This window comes from Miniopterus natalensis, chromosome X (genome assembly GCF_054644295.1).
Source record: "Miniopterus natalensis isolate mMinNat1 chromosome X, mMinNat1.hap1, whole genome shotgun sequence".
Classification (NCBI taxonomy): Eukaryota; Metazoa; Chordata; class Mammalia; order Chiroptera; family Miniopteridae; genus Miniopterus; species Miniopterus natalensis.
The window spans coordinates 53,335,317-53,352,677 of NC_142103.1; the positions used below are offsets into that span (position 1 = coordinate 53,335,317).

General features: G+C 37.0%; 1 protein-coding gene across 4 annotated transcripts in view; it reads right to left on the reverse strand.

Moving 5' to 3' along the window:
* Positions 1-4,275: 4,275 nt before the first annotated feature.
* The window catches only part of MTMR8 (myotubularin related protein 8), a 158,838-nt gene continuing 145,752 nt past the window's right edge, over positions 4,276-17,361 (reverse strand). For 3 of the 4 annotated variants that reach the window (XM_087813445.1, XM_087813446.1, XM_016210163.2), the window contains 2 exons: positions 7,760-7,886; positions 4,276-5,379 (listed from right to left, as the gene is read on the reverse strand). In XM_087813445.1, coding sequence (XP_087669571.1) covers positions 4,858-5,379; positions 7,760-7,886 — 649 coding nt within the window. In that variant the 3' untranslated portion in view covers positions 4,276-4,857. The remainder of the gene's footprint in view (positions 5,380-7,759; positions 7,887-17,361) is intronic. The other variant, XM_087813447.1, reaches the window with a different exon arrangement.

The window sequence follows — 17,361 nt, forward strand, 5'->3', positions numbered from 1 at the left end:
AACAAAACTGCCTTTAAAAGGCCAACCCCAAATCTTTTCCTTTGTCCTTTGTCTGGTATCACCTAATAGCAAGCCATTTTTTTCACATTATATATATGTCTATAAGAATAAGCCCATAGGAAAAACTTTAAGGCTTAATCCATGTCTACTTATTGTTTGTTTTTAAATTTGTATATAAAAGACAGGTCAAGATTTGGCACTTAGAAGAAAGTAATCTGATTTGGTTGGAATCATATCTTCCTGTATTATACATAGAATTCTGGGAAAAAGAGGTCTGAGAGTGGGGAAAAAGATTAGGCACAACAGGTATCACTAAACCATATACATTGGGAACTGAGAGAGAAATTGAGAACAATCTTCCCAGGTATAAACCAATCTGATGTATAGTATATCTTTTTAAGAGAAGTATTTTTCTTAAAGGTAATTTACATTTCCCTACATAACTCTTTGAAAAAAAAAAAGGCCGCTTTATAAAATGCTCTCATAGAAAGATTTCTCACACAGATAGCCAAGAGATAAATTAAAAATGCTCAACATCACTAATCATCAAAAATGCAAATTAAAACAATGAGATATCACCTCACACCTGTTAGAATGGCTATCATCAGTAAGTCAATAAACAAGTGCTGGCGAGGATGTGGAGAAAGGGGAACCCTCATGCACTGTTGGTAGGAATGCAGACTGGTGCAGCTACTGTGGAAAACAGTATGGAGTTTCCTCAAAAAATTAAATATGGAACTGCCTTTTGACCTAGCTATCCGACTTCTTGCAATAAATCCTAAGAATCCTGAAACACTAATTGGAAACAATATGTGCTCCTCTATGTTCATTGCAGCATTACTTACAATAGCCAAGATTTGGAAGCAGCCCAAATGCCCATCAGTAGATGAGTGGATAAAAAAAGCTGTGATACATTTACCTAATGGAATACTACTCAGCTGTCAAAAAGAAGGAAATCTTACTTGTTGCAACAGCATGGATGGACCTGGAGAGTATTATGCTAAGTAAAATAAGCCACTCACAGATAAATATGATATGATCTCACTTATATGTGGAATCTAATGAACAAAATACACTATCAAACAAAATAGAAATAGACTCTTAGATACAGAGAACATACTGACAGCTGTCAGAGGGGTATATCAAAGCTTAATAGCATCAATGAAAGGTGTTATGTGTTTCATAAAAGCCAGTAAGTAACGAAGATCAGATACTGTTATTAAACTTCACTTTCTGCTAAAGTCAGGCCAAACTTACATATTTACCATTTGGTTTGAAAAGCATCTCTTAAAAAGATTTGATTCCTTCTGGTTGGAAGAGGTAAAGATCTTTTTTTCAGTGAAGTGTGAGGTGTGTCTCATACAAAAGTGTCCTTGCATGTTGACAGCCAATGACAACAGCCTTGGTAGTAATTGAACACGGTTTCTGGGGTGACTTTCCAAAGATACATGTGGCCAATACATGCACCATAAGCTTTACATTCTTGCCTTCTTAGTTCCAAAAAGAGCTTCAGTTTTTCTTTCATACAGCAAACCCTATCCCTGAACTTCTTTGAAAAGTCAGATTATTAGCTGTTACTAAGCTTTGTTATTTAGGATTGTTTTATTTATTATTAATATGAGGAATATGTCGTTCTATTAACTAATTTAATAATTAATTTGTAAAAAGGTGTCCATGCATAATTTCCCCCACCCTCATGGCCACAAGCACAGACACAGAGCCTGCCTCATGCTTAGAAAACGATAAGCAGGGATTCCAGGCCTGTGAAACTTGCATAGGAAACAGGCAATTGTCAGATTAGTGGATGAGAAAGTGACAGGTGGTTAAATGCCTTACTATTTAAGCGAAGCAGTCCCATTAGAATGGAATTTCTACTCAGTGAACTGGAAGAGTAGGATAGTGGCAGAGGGAATCACATTTCTTTCATAGCCTAGGTGCTATATGAGGGTATGAAATGAAAGCAATTGATATTTTTTTTCTAGTAGAACCAACAATTTTCTTTCAGTAGTTTCTTCTTTGTCACTAGGCTCCTGACTACAGACAGCTACTGGGTTTTTACAATGTATAAATATTTTTATACCACTGAACTTTTTTCCTCTCTCACATTTTCAAATCCAATTGTAAAACAGGGAGGTGTTAATGGAACATGTTGGAAAATAAAAGGAAAAACAATCAAACAAATTCACCTCACAGGCCTTTAGGCTGAAATTGATCCCATGGCATTAGATTCTCAAAAATATAAGACAGTCTTTAAAAATTTTGTTTTTATTTTTGGTAGTACTAGTGTTGCTCCTTATCACTTCTCAGTTTAGAACTATATTGAAAAGACCTTTGCACAACTGATTAATTTTGTTTTAGATCTAAGGATTGGTAGTATGTACTGCCCTTTTTCAGGTGTGTAAAAATTCATCTGCGACTAACTTCTTATAGGATTTGCAAAACAACTATGTCTTGCCATTTGCCTTTTTCCTTTCACTGAAGAAAAACCTTAAAACACTGTATTTGGAATATCATGCTAGTTAATAGACTGTAAAATTCAGATTGAGATATAGGGCAAGGCCCTGGGTATAAGTAAGACCCCGAACAGACTCACTTGTGGCAGATGATTGGTACTGTCACCCTCTTTGACATCTTCTTTCACAAAGCCAGGCTAGATGGAGCCTCCAGATCAAAATGATTTGTACAAATCACTTTTTTCCCCAGAAGTAAGAAGTCAAATTATAACTGAAAACATCTCATGACTTAAGTTATACAAGCCAAGGACTAAATTGTGGAAATGGAAGGATCAGAGAAGATACAACAGAAAATCACTTTATTGTTTAAAATGACAGGAACAAGGCAACTATCAAAAAGAATGAAGAAAAAAAAAAAAAAGGCCCTTACTTATAAATGGAAAAGACTCAAACGAACTAGTTCTTTAAAAACACAGAATTTAAAAAGCTACCAAGAAGAGGTAAGTAAAAAACACACGTTTATGTATATATATAAAAAGATGGCCAAAACACGATTTAGTGTTCTTCCTCTAAAGAGAAAGGTTGTCTATAGTTTATCTATGTATAGATAAGAAATCAAGGAGCCATAATGGCTCTTCTCTTCTACTTTTAACAGTTAAATTAAAAGGCACCTCTTCCTTACAGAGAAAAGTAACTAATAAGGTGAGCCTTTAGAAATGTTTATGTTTACAATTGGATGTGGTAGTAACAGAGATGACTCTGTCATTAAGATATCTCATTTTTGAGCTTAAACCAGACAGAGTATTTGAAATATACATCTTGGGTGAGGACCTAGATTCTGTAGGCAATGGGAGTTCTGAAAATGCTGACGATATATATTGCATGACCCAAACTGCTGGAGGCCTACTCTACCCCAGCATGTGAAAGTGGGTAAACCATGACTGAATATCCAATAAGAAAATGTACAGCAAGTGTATCAATCCCAAGGGGAAAATAAAACAAGAGACACATCCTTTGCCCAAGGAGTACTTAGGCCTGCTACAAGAATGGACTTTTTTGAAAAGTGTACATTAGTACAAGATGATAAACTGGCTAGATTTTAAAAGTAGTGTCAATTGCAATAGTGTGGAGAAGGCCTCGGGGGTGGGGTGGATGTGGGGTGGAGGGGATCAATGTGCGGGGCAAGGGGGACATCTGTAATATTTTCAACAATAAAGATAAATTAAAAATAAATAAATAAAAGTAGTGTTAATTGTATCTAAAAATCCACAAACTTGATGTGATGTCTAGAGAATCAAAACCACTGGTCTTCATAAAAAGACTAAAGAAGAGGCCTCTTTTAGGAAAACTCAGATGCGCACACAGACCATTGTTTAAGCCAGGGAGGATCTAAAGCACTGAGATTTTCAATTGTCTCCTGTACTGATGTTGATAATGCTAATAATCAATGTTATGAATTCAGACCCCACTAATTTGGAATTTATCAGTTTAGAATGTAGTGGATTCAAATTTACCCATGCACTATATGAAAAGAGGAGCTGGCTAAGCATAAAACCTAGCAGAGGTGTGAGTTTGGGAGAGCAAGTGTAATTTAATAAAGCTATTCCCTTATATGTTCTAAACCACCAAGCACCCATGCATCCATGCCAACAGTTAAGGATCTCTCTTTTATTTTAATTTTATTTTTTTCATGTTTTGCCAAGAGCCAAAACTCTCGGTGGCATATGGTGGTTTTTTTTTTGGTTTTGTTTTAAGTTTCTTTATCTTTATTGTTGAAAATATTATAGCTGTCCCCTTTTTACCCCCATTGATCCCCTCCACCTTGCATCCATCCCACCCCAGGAATTCCCCAGGCCAGTGTCTGTGTCCATGGGTTATGCTTTTGATTTATTTCTCAGGCAAATATCAGGGTCTCTATTAGCAATAATGTTAGTTTATATCCTATGAATAAACATACCTGAAAGTAAAATTTTCTTTTAAACCATTCTGCAATTCAGTTACCTGTTGCATACCATCTCTCCATCCTCTTAATAGGGTCTTAATTCTCCACTGTGACAATATTTCCAGTTTATTCTCATGCTACAGCAGTGAGAGTGAAAAAGTATAGAAGGAAAATGGAATAACAGAACCAGCCTAATATCTCAGCTGAAAGGCAACATTTTTAAAGTTAAATCCTATTCTAGAACATCAACATATTTTTTCTCTTGCCTACATTCTGGACTGCTTGACATGCATATACTGGTTGTTTAATTAGTAAAGTCCCTATATCCCCTTCCAGACTCAAGTGGGAGGAGGGGCTTCTTGGCCATATTCATTTAAGCTAATTAGAAAAGCAGTATAGCCTTCTTTGGGACAAGGATCATTGTAGTGCTATAGGTGCAACACATGGAAGCAGATGAGTAGCTCACTGTTTGGAGCAGCCTTCCTCCTTGGTGCTAGCCTTGGAGATGCCTGTGTCCTTAGAGCTGCCCATTTCCCCAGCAATGCCCATGCATCCAGAGAAACCCATGCCTACATATAAGCCCATAGCCCCAGAGATGCTGATGTCTTCAGAGAAGCCCAGAGTCTCAGAGCTGCCTGTGTTGCCAGAGACGCCCATGGCCCCAGAGATACCCTTGACCTCAGAGATGCTTATGTCTCCAGAGACACCCACATCCTCAGAAATGTTTATAGCCCTAAGGCTGGCCATAACCCCACAACAGTCATGGTGGCAGTCTGCACACTGGCTTTTTCCTTGATCCATATGAGCTCGGAGGCTTCCTTTCCTGGACAAAGTGCCATTCTCCATTAAGGTATTCAGGTCTCCATCGATTCCCATAAAACCAAGAGGATTGGTCAAAGGACTTCCCAGATGCTGAGATGATAAGTTTCCTAATTGAGAGCAGGTACAGACTTCTTCTGGTGGCTCATCATGGGCTTTTAATTTCTGTCATGGGAGCAAGGAATGGTTGAAAAGACTTATAAACAGAAGAAAAACTAGGCAAATATCACATAGACTGGCAGAAATCCTGCCTACTGTCACTTATATGGTAGCAAATGACCTTTGTCTCCCACCCACCCACTTTACCCCCAAACATATTTTCTTCATCACTTGATATAGTGCTTTCAAAGCTCTACTATCGCCCGGCTGGGTGTGGCTCAGCGGTTGTGCGTCAACCTAGAATCCAGGCAATCAGGGTTTGATTCCTGGTCAGGGCACATGCTCGGGTTGTGGGCTCGATCAATGACTCATTATTGGTGTTTCTATCTCTCTCTCTCCCTCTCCTTTCCTCTCTCTGAAATCAATAAAGATATATTTAAAAAAATAAATAAAAGCTCTACTATTAAAGATCCTCAAGGGTATTGTGTCTATAAAAGTCTTCTTTTCTGATGAATGCAATTTTATTACTGGGAGCAGGAGGGCAAGGTGGAGGCTCACTAACATTTATTGAATACCTCTATGTGCCAGACACTTTACATATAGTATTTCCTTTTATACTTACAAGAGTCTTATTAGTTAGGTATAAGCTGTATTTTACAGATGAGAAAACTGAGGCTCAGAGAATTTAAGTTAGTCAATCAAATTCATACATATAGGAAGTGGTAGAGCTGGTATCTGACCCTGCTTCTTTTTAATGTCAAAATCTATAACCTGTCTACTACAGCAATGTTATCTCCAATGGATATTTTCACTTTCAGGGATAACACAATGATTCACTGATACTTTATTACAGTGATTCTTAACTTTCTGGGATCATAAACCCATTTGAAATCTGAAGAAAATGATGGACCCTCTCAGAAAACTGAAAGCATACCCATATGTGTGCATGAGACAGCATATACACAGTTTTCAGGTATAATTTTAGGGGTTTCACAGATGTATCAAAGGGTATCTGTGGACACACATGGGTTCATGGACTCGAGTTAAGAGCTCCTGCATTAGAGAATAGGCATATCATCTTCATTTTTCCAGAAATCACAAAATGACACAGATATACACATACAGTGATAACCCCTGGAGGAAAGAACTAAATGGGTAGGTAGCTGGGGGAGTCTTTTAAACTTCTCTTCATCTTGTATGCTTTTATATTCTGCATATTCTAACTTTACACTTTAACAGCCCTTTAAAAACATCAACAGGGTTATTTGAGTAATAATATTATGGGCAACTTTTGCTTTTCTTCTCTGAATTAAAAAAGAATGTTAATAATTATATATATATATTTTTTAAAAACTTACTTAATATTTTACTTTATAATCAGAGAATGATCTGATTCTATCTAGAATGAATTGAATTCTCTCTCAGGAATCAGACAGGAATAAGTTGAGAGGGCTGAGTCTAGAATAAGTGATCCGCCTTGGGGGCAGTTGTTAACAGCTAAAAGAGAAGGCAGAATAACCTAGGAAAGTTTTCCTACTTCTCAGTTCTGCCTAGGGCTTGGTCTACCCAGGACTGCTTGCTTACCTTGTTTCCTATAATTTTAAGTCATGCTTCAGTTTTCCTTCTTTTTTAAAAAATGGAACAAAGTAACTGACTATTGCCTCCCAAGAGGACATTCAAAAGTTTGAGATCTGATGTAATCACAATACATTTATTTTCATAATAAAAGGTATTTGTTTACTTTTAGGAGGAAGAAAAGCTATGCCTTATTTGCCCTAAAGTGGGTTCACACCCAATTCCTAAATAGCACAACATTTTCAAGAATTCTTTCCTAAGAAGTACCCCTCCCATCTCCTTCAGACACACCCTGAAGGACCCCCAGAGTCCAGAAGCAGCTCAGCATTTTTCATATTCTGAAAGAAAACCCTTGTTGACTTGTTTAACCTATAATTTAAAACAAGTGTCTGACTTTGGTTTTGCTGCTATTATAAAGCAAAATCAACACACATAACATGAGCACTCAATGAACAGTCTGCAATCTACAGGGAAGGCAATGAGAATTTTATAAGGTTTTCCTAATTGAAAATATAACAATTTCATTGTTCTTATCAGTACGCCCAAGATGTTATACTTATTCTCTTGATGGATAACAAACATGCCAATATGACTTCCCTGTTGCTTCCTCTTGTTTCTCCTAATAATTACATCCAAATAAAAAAAAAAAGGGAACCAATCCACTTGTTTAACTAGCTGAGTGTGATATTTGCCACATTCTATGGAAAGAAAAAGAGTTGTGCCTCAGAGCACTGTAGACACAGGACATCTGGAAGCCAGAAATCATAACAAGCCAACCAGGCAGCTTCTCACTAGTACCAATTCAACTCCAAGTGCACTGGGCCTACCCAGAAGGGGAAAGAGGATCTCATTTTGAGAATTTTCTCCATACCTCTTCTAGTTTGTGCACATCTGCCTCCAGCATTGTCCTCTGCTTCTTAATTTTCACCAGGCTCTCTAGCATACTCTGCTTGGGATGCAGCCCTTTGTCAAAGCGGTTATACATCCCACACCAGAACCTTGAATAAACAAAAAGGAAGAAGTAGATTTGTTTAGCTGGAGGAATAGATTACTTATTTTTTTCCCTAAGTCAAGAAAATATTACCCGGGTAGGTGGGAAGATCTCAAAAGTAAGGTAATTTTAATGACACAGGGAGTGATATCAGCAAGATGACAAACTTAGAAGCTCCAGGTCCTTGTTCTCCCATGGAAACAATAAATAAAAATAAAATAGATGGACCAAAGTAACTGTGTGAGAACTCTATAAAACAGGTAAGAAGCTAGAGCAACCAAGTGAATGCCTAACCAAAACAAACTGTACCCAAAATTGTAGAAAAATTCATAGTGATTTTGCTCATCCTTGCCCCACCTCCTCCCCAGTTCAGCACAGTACAAATGGGAGGACAGTGCCCAATTCCCAATTCCTCCATCAGGATGGAAGGAAAAGAGTGGAAGTTGCTTGCAATGCTCTGGCTCATCTATGGGCAGCCCAAAGGATTAATTTCTGTCTTACCTGCCATGAAACACTAATTGGAATGGTCAAAGCAATGGCAGGTGAAAGGTGCAGGGGGTGTGTAGACACATGGTGCCTTGGGGCAAGAGATTATGGACACAAGAATACAAGAGAACTTTCAAGGCTTTTGAGAAGCAGAGTAAAGCTCTTTGGGAAACTAGTATATTTAAAATCACATGAGTATATGGGTAATGGGAATAAAAGCACATGCACAGACCCTAGGAAGACACACATCCAGAAAAAGTTTGAATGGACCCTAAGCCTTTAAACTGGGCTGATTAGTATAGGCCTTCCCCTGAATGGAGATAAGTCCTCAAAGACTGGGAGAGGTATCTAATTTTTAAGTGCCCAAATTTCAACAAAAGATGATGAGTCATACAGAGAAACAGAAACACAGTCCTTTCAAAGGAAGAAAATAAATATCCAGAAACTTACCAAAAAGAATCACAGGCCTTTGGATTACTTGACAAAAATTTTAAAACTGCATTAAGTATGCTCATTGAGCTCAAAGATAATGAGGACAAATAAACAAAATAAGGAAATTGATTTAGAAACAAAATGAGAATATCATTAAAGAAATGAAAATTATAAACAAAAATCAAACAGGAATTCTGGAGTTAAAAAACACAAACACCAAATGGAAATATTCATTAAATGGGTCCAAAACAAATTTAATCAGGCACAAAAAAGAATCAGCAAACTCAATGACAGGTCATTTGAAAGGATTAAGTCTGAGGAACAAAAGAACAAAAAGAGAATGAAGAAAAGTGAACAGAGCCTAAGGGACTCATGGGGCAACATTATCTATGCTGATATAGGCATAATGGGAGTAGCAGAACAGAAAGAGAAAGAGGAAGGGGTTGAAGAGGCTATTTGAAGAAATAATGGCTGAAAACTTCCAAATTTGAAGACAGAAATGAATATACAGTATAAGAAGCTCAGCAATTTTCAAGTAAGATAAATCTAAAGAGATCCATACCAAAACACATTAAAACAATCAAAAAGAGTTTCTCAAAGACAGAGAGAATCTTGACAACAGTAAAAGAAAAGTAACTCGTTATGTACAAGAGAGCCATTAAAAGGTGAACAGTAAATTTATCAGCAGTACCCTTGCAGGCGAGAAGGCAGTGGGATGGTATATTTAAAGTGCTAAAAGAAATACACTGTCATCTGTGAATACTTGACCCACTTCAAAAATGAAAATTTAAGATATTCCAAGATAAAAAAAAAAAAGCTGAAGGAGTTAATTACCACTACATCTGCCCTATGAAGGATAATAAATGAAGTCCTTTAATTTGAAACAAAAGGACACAAGACAGTAGCTTAAAGCTATACAAAAATATAAAGTTCTCCGGCAAAGTAAACAAAAAGAAAAATATAAAAATTTCTATTATTGTAATTTTGGTTATTAGCTCTACTTTCAATTTGTATGATTTAAAAGATAAAAGTATAAAGATAACTATAAATCTATATTAATGGGTACACAATACATAAAGATGATATATTTTTAAAATGTATCTTTATTGATTTCAGAGAGAGAAAGGGAGAGGGAGAGAGAGAAGAAACATCAATGAGGAAAGAGTCATTGATCAGCTGCCTCCTGCAAGCCCCCTACTGGGGATCGAGCCTGCAACCTGGGCATGTGCCCTGACTGGGAATTGAACCGCAGTCTCCTGGATCATAGGTCGATGCTCAACCACTGAGCCACACTGGCCGGGCAAGGTGATATTTTTTTAAATTACAATATTTATATATTGTAAATATTGCAATTACAATATTTATTTTGGGAGCAACCATTTTACTGTGGTGGGTGGTTTTTTAAAAAATGGCCACAGCATTTCCTCATATCCCTATATACATGCCTCTCTAAAAAGTGACCTTCGAGTTCCTTTCATAAAGACATGGAGTCTATTTTCTCACCTCTGGAATCTAAGCTGCTCAAGCGGCTTGCTTTGTACAATGGGATATTAGCAAACATGATTCTAGTACAGGATTAAAAAATTCTTGAGCATTTGAGCTTGCCCTCTGTTGCTGCAGCAAACCCTGAGATATCATTCAGTGAACAAATCTAGTTAGCCATTTTAAAGTACACAACTCAGTGGCATTTAGTACATCCACAATATTGTGTAACCACCACCTCTATCTAGTTCTAAAATGTCTGCATTATCTCCAAAGAAAACCCATACCCATTAAGCAGTCACTCCCTCTATTTCTCCTTTCCACAGCCTCTGGCAACAACTAATCAGCTTTCTTTCTTTTTTAAAAATAACTTTTTATTTTTTAATTACAGTTGATGTACAATATTATATTAGTTTCAGGTTTACAACCTAATGATTAGATATTTATATAATTTATGAAGTGATCACCTCAATAAATCTAATACCCATCTCATACCATACATAGTTATTACACTCTTATTGACTATATATATTCCCTATGCTGTACTTTACATCCCCATGCCAGTTCTATAACTATTAATTTGTATTTCTTAATCCCTTTATTTTTTTCACCCATCCCCAACACCCCTCCCATCCAGCAACTCTCAAAATGTTCTCTATGAGTCTGTTTCTGTTCTGCTTGTTTATTTTGTTGTTGTTTTTTTAGATTCCACACGTAAGTGAAATCTTATGGTATTTGCTTTTTTCTGACTTATTTCACTCAGCAAAATACCCTCTAGGTACATCCATGTTGTTGTAGATGGCAATATTTCATTTGTTTTTATGATATTTTTAAGATCAATAACCGAGAATTAGGGGATGGGGCTGTAAAGTAGTAGAATTTTTGTATATAACTATATTTAAGATGTTGTAGTAGTTTCCTAGGGATGTCAAAACAAAGTACCATAGACTGGGTGTCTTAAACAAAATATGTTTTTTTCTCATTGTCTGAGATAAAGGTGTTGGCAAGGTTAATTTCTTCAGAATCCACTCTCCTTGGCCTCTCCCTCTTTCCTCACATAGTCTTTCCACTGTGTGTCTGTTTCCTAATAATCTCTTCTCATAAGGACACCAGTCATAATAGGTTAAGAACCATCTATATCACCTTACTTTACCTTAACTACTTCTTTAGAGCTCTATATTGAAATATAGTCACATTTGAGGTACAGGGGGCTAAGATATCAACATATGAATATTTGGGAGGGTGCAATACAGATAATAAAACATAGTGTCAATTTAAAATACCTTTAGAATGTTTCATGCAACCCCTATGGTAATCTCAAAGAAAATATCTATAGATTATACACAAAAGGAAATGAGAGGGAATCAAAGTGTGTCACTTAAAAAGTCAACTTAAACACAAGGAAAGGTAGTATGGAGGAAATGAAGGACAAAAAAGGCTAACACACACACAATAAATGACAAAATGAACAGGAAGATATAAAGTTATAAAAATATATTCAACACACATCAGAGGTCTAAAATACATAGAGCAAACACTGACAAAATTGAAGAGAGAAATAGTTCTAAAATAATAGTAGGAGACTTTAATACCCTACTTTCAACGATGGATAGAACATACAGAGCATCAGTAAGGAAATAGAGGACTTGTACAACAGTATAGACCAACTGGACCTAACAGACATATACAAAACACTCCCCCACATAACAGCAGAATATACATCTTCCTTCCTTCCTTCCTTCCTTCCTTCCTTCCTTCCTTCCTTCCTTCCTTCCTTCCTTCCTTCCTTCCTCCCTCCCTCCCTCCCTCCCTCCCTTCCCTCCCTCCCTCCCTCCCTCCCTCCCTCCCTCCCTCCCTCCCTCTTTCTTTTTTTTTGTTAATACTCATGGGAGGATATTCTTTCCATTGATCTTAGAGTGGAAGGGAGGTAGGGAAGAAGGAAGGGAAGGAGAGAGAGACAGAAACAACAATGTGAGAGAGACACAGTGATTGATTGCTTCCCACAGGCACCCAGACCTGGGTTGGGATGGCTGTAACCCAGGTATGCGTCCCTGACCAAGAATGGAACCCACAACCCTTTGGTGTGCATGCTGACACTCCAACCACTTAACACAGGACAGGGCCACATTTTTCTTAAGTTCAAAGGAAACATTCTCCAGAACAGACCATATGTTAGTACACAAAAAAAGTCTTAAGAAACTTTATAAAAGAAATCATATAAAATATCTTTTCCAATAATAATGAAATAAAAATAGAAATCAATAAAAAAGAAAAATCCATAAATATGTAGAAAGTAAATAATATATTTTTAAACAACCAATGGGTCAAAAAATAGATCACGAGGGAAATTAGAAAACATCTAGACACAAATAAAAACTCCCACAATGTATCAAAACATAAAATGCAGCAAAAGCAGTGCTTAAAGGGAAATCTTTAGCTGTAAATGCTTCCACTAAAAAAGAAAAAGTATTTCTCTCAAATCAACAACTTAACTTTACAACTTAAGGGAGTAGAAAAAGAAAAACATACTAAACCAAAGCTAAGAGAAGAAAGGGGTCATAAAAATTAGAGCAAATCTTAAAGATAGAAAAATAACAGAAAAAAATCAATGAAACCAAGAAGGTTCTTTGAAAAGATTAACAAAATCAACAAATGTTAGCTACATTAACCAAAAATAAAAAGAGAAGACTCAAATAACTAAAATCATAAATGAAAGGGTGGATATCACAACCAATTTTTTAGAAATAAAAGGATCATAAGAGGGTATTATGAACAATTGCATGCCAACAATGTTGATAACCAAAATGAAATGGATAAATTATGAGAAACATACAAACTACTAAGACTGAATCATGAAGAAATACAAGATCTGAACAAACCTATATCGAGTAAGGATATTAAATCAGTAACCAATAATAATCTCAATTAAAGAAACTGTAAATGAAAAAAAAATTAAATTTAAAAAAGAAAGTAAAAAAAGAAAAAGAAAAAAACAAAACAAAACAAAAAAACCTCCCAACAAAGAAAAGCCCAGGACCAGTGAGATCACTGGTAAATTATAACACACATTTAAAGAATTAACACCAATCCTTTTCAAGTTCTTTCCCAAAAAAAAGAGAGGGGGGAACATTGCCTATCAAATTCTGTGAGGCCAGCATTACCCTAATATCAAAGCCAGACAAAGAAAACTATAATATTCATATCTCTAATGAATATTTATACAAAATCCCTCAACAAAGTAGTAGCAAACAGCATTCAACAGCATAATATAAAGATTATATACTATGACAAAGTGGGACTTAATCCTAGAATGCAAAAATGGTTCAACGTATGCAAAACCAATCAATGTAATATACCACATTAACATAATGATTGGGGAAAAACACCTGATCATCAGAAAAAAAACATATGACAAAATTCAACACCCTTTCATGATAAAAAAAAAAAAATACTCAACACATGTACTAGGAGTAGAAGGATAGTACCTCAACATAATAAAGGTCATATATAAAAGGTAAAAAACAAAACATTTCCTCTAAGATCAGGAACAAGACAAAGGTGCTTCTCTTGCTACTTTTGTTTTAAACAGGACCTCCAGTCCTAACCAGAGCAATAAGGCAGGAAAAAAATGAATACAGTGGTACCTTGGTTTTTGAACGTCTCTGTTGACAAACATTTTGGTTTACGAACACCGTAAACTTGGAAGTAAATGCTTTGGTTTTCAAACATGCCTCGGAAGTCGAACATGACACACAGCTTCCACTGAGTGCAAGATCGTGAGGCCTAGCTGTCAGCTGTTGATCCCTGAGCACCCGTGAAATGTGGAGGTGATATTCAGTCTTATTTGGTGACTGTGCAATCAATATGTGCTCATCTCATCTCAGGAGCACTCTTGCAACCAATTTGTTTTTGTGACTGTGTGCAATCAATCTGTGTTCATTGCACTTCAGGAGCCCTCTGCCAATCACCCCTTGCTGTGAGAAATGGATAAATGCTGCAAAGCCAAGAGAATCATTAACAGAACAACAATAGTGGTGAAGAAGGAAATTATTTCCAAACATGAAAATGGTGTCTGTGTATGTGATCTGGCAATGCAGTTTGGTATGGCCAAATCTACAATTTGTACCATCTTAAAAAATAAAGAAGCCATTTAAGGAGCCAATATTGCAAGAGGTATTAAAACACAAGACAAAGAATAGACAATTGAAGACACGGAAAAATTGCTTTTCATATGGATAAATGAAAAACAGTTGGCCAGTGACAGCATTTCTGAGAGCATGATTTGTGAAAAAGCTTTACATTTGCATGCTGACCTCATCAAAAACCCTGCTGGAACAAGTGCTGTGATATTTTCAAGGTAAGCAGAGGGTGGTTTGAAAAGTTTAAGAGGAGGAGTGGCATACTCAGTATGGTGAGACATGGTGAAGCTGCCAGTGCCAACAAAGAAGATGCTGACCAATTTGTCTTGGAATTTAAAGATTATGTAGAGGCAGAGGGTTTCCTTCCCCAACAAGTTTTCAACTGTGATGAGACAGGCCTCATTTGGAAGAAAATGCCAAAGAGGACCTACATAACAAAGGAGGAGAAATTACTGCCAGGACACAAGCCCATGAAAGACAGGCTAACCCTTTTATTTTGTGGGAATGCAAGTGGGGATTTTATGTTGAAGCCTTTGCTAGTCTTCCATTCTGAGAACCCCAGGGTATTTAATAAAAACAATGTCATAAGAAGCAAATTGTGCATGATGTGGAGGGCAAACAGCAAAGCTTGGGTAACCAGGCAATTTTTTATTGAGTGGGTTCAGGAAGTGTTTGGGCCAAGTGTAAAAAAATACCTCCAAGACAAAAATCTTCCAACGAAGTGCCTGCTTGTTATGGATAACGCTCCAGCTCACCCTCGAGGCTTGGAGGAGGAGTTGATGGAAGAGTTCAGCTTTATCAATGCAAAGTTTTTGTCCTCCAACACAAATCCAGTCATCCAGCCAATGGACTAGCAGGTCATATCTAATTTTAAGAGCACTGTTCCAAAGGTGCTTTGAGGTGACCTCACACACAGAGCTAACCCTCAGAGAGTTCTGGAAGAATCATTTCAATATCCTACATTGCTTACATCTCATAGACAAAGCACGGAGGGATATGTCTCACAGAACAATGAAGTCAGCATGGAAGAAACTGTGGTCAGAAGCTGTCCCTGAACGTGTATTTGAGGATGTTAAAGAGGATGGTCCTATTATTGAGGATATTGTGTCTCTGGGAAAGTCCATGGGCTTGGAAGTGAGTAGGGATGATGTGTACGAGTTAGTGGAAGACCACAGGACTGAACTCACCACAGAACTTCAAAACATTCTGATGGAGCAGCAAAGGTGGCAACTGAGGAATTGTCTTTGGAGGAGGAGGAGGGAAGAGAAAGTGTTTCTATTTCACTGATCAAAGAAATATGTGCAAAATGGGTTGAAGTGCAAATTTTTGTTGAAAAACATCACCCTGATAAAGCGGCTGTAACTCATGCCACTAACACTTTCAATGATAATGCTATGTTTCACTTTAGAGAAATTTTAAAACATCGGAAAAAGCAAATGTCAATTGAAAAATTTTTAGTGAGGAAAAGATCCAGTGAGTCTGAACCAGGTGTCAGTAGTGTAAAAACATCAAAGGGAGGAATGGCAGAAGAGGAGTCACCTACAGTGATTATGGAAGAGGGCTAGAGAACATCTGAAAAACAGTCACCTATTGTGAGTCTGGAAGAGGACCATAGAACACCTGAGCAAGTCACCTATGGTGATTATTGAAGGGTACCTCCCCATCCAAACCATGACTATCATCATTGCAGGTAAGAAAAAATTACATTTTCATTTTTATCATCTATAGTACTGTTTTTACATTGTGTTTACTTATTATTGTATTTACAGTACAGTATAGTATATTGTGTTGATTGTTTTCATTGTGTATCATTTTATGGATCTGTGGTATCATTAGATGGTAAAATTCATGTAAAATGGCTGTTTTAGGGGTTGATTTTAAAGGTCTGGGATGGATTAATACATTTTGCATTACTTTTTTAAAAAAAATTATCTTTATTGATGAAAGTATTATAGGTGTCTTATATTTTCTCCCCAGTTGACCCCCTCCACCTTGCTCCCACCTCCTCGCCAGGCCTTCACCCCATTATTGACTGTGTCCATGGGTTATGCATAAATGCATATAACTTCTTTGGTTAATCTCTTCCCACCCTCCACCTCCCTTCCCTCTTTCCTCTGAGATATGATCGTCTGTTACACGAGTCAATGTCTCTGGATCTATTTAGTTTGTCAGATTCTTTTCTTCATTAGCTTCTTCTTAAAGAAGACCCTTCAACATTTCCTGTAGTGCTGGTCTGGTGGTGATGAACTCCTTTAGCTTTTTCTTATCTGTGAAGCTCTTTATCTGACCTTCAGTTCTAAATGATGGCTTTGCTGGGTACAGCAATCTTGGTTGTAGTTCCTTGTTTTTCATCACTTTGAATATTTCTTGTCACTCCCTTCTGGCCTGCAAAGTTTCTGTTGAGAAATCAGCTTACAGTCATATGGGTGCTCCCTTGTAGGTAACTAACTGCTTTTCTCTTGCTGCTTTTAAGATTTTCTTTGTCTTGCCCGGTGGGCATGTCTCAGTGGTTGAGCGTCGACCTAGGATCCAGGAGATCGGGGTTCGATTCCCAGTCAGGGCACACGCCTGGGTTGCGGGCTGCAGCCAATGACTCTCTCATCATTGGTGTTTCTATCTCTCTCTCCCTTCCTCTCTCTGAAATCAATAAAGATATATTTAAAAAAAAGAAAAAAAAAAAAAGATTTTCTTTGTCTTTAACTTTTGGCATTTTAATTATGATGTGTCTTGCTGTGGGCCTTTTTGGGTTCCTCTTGTTTGGGACCCTCTGAGGTTCCTGGACTTGTAAGTCTATTTCTTTCCCCAGGTAGGGGAAGTTTTCTGTAATTACCTTTTCAAATAGGTTTTCAATTTCTTGCTCTCTTTCTTCTCCTTCTGGTACCCGAATAATATGAATGTTGGGCCTCTTGAAGTTGTCCCAGAGGCTCCTTATACTATATTCCT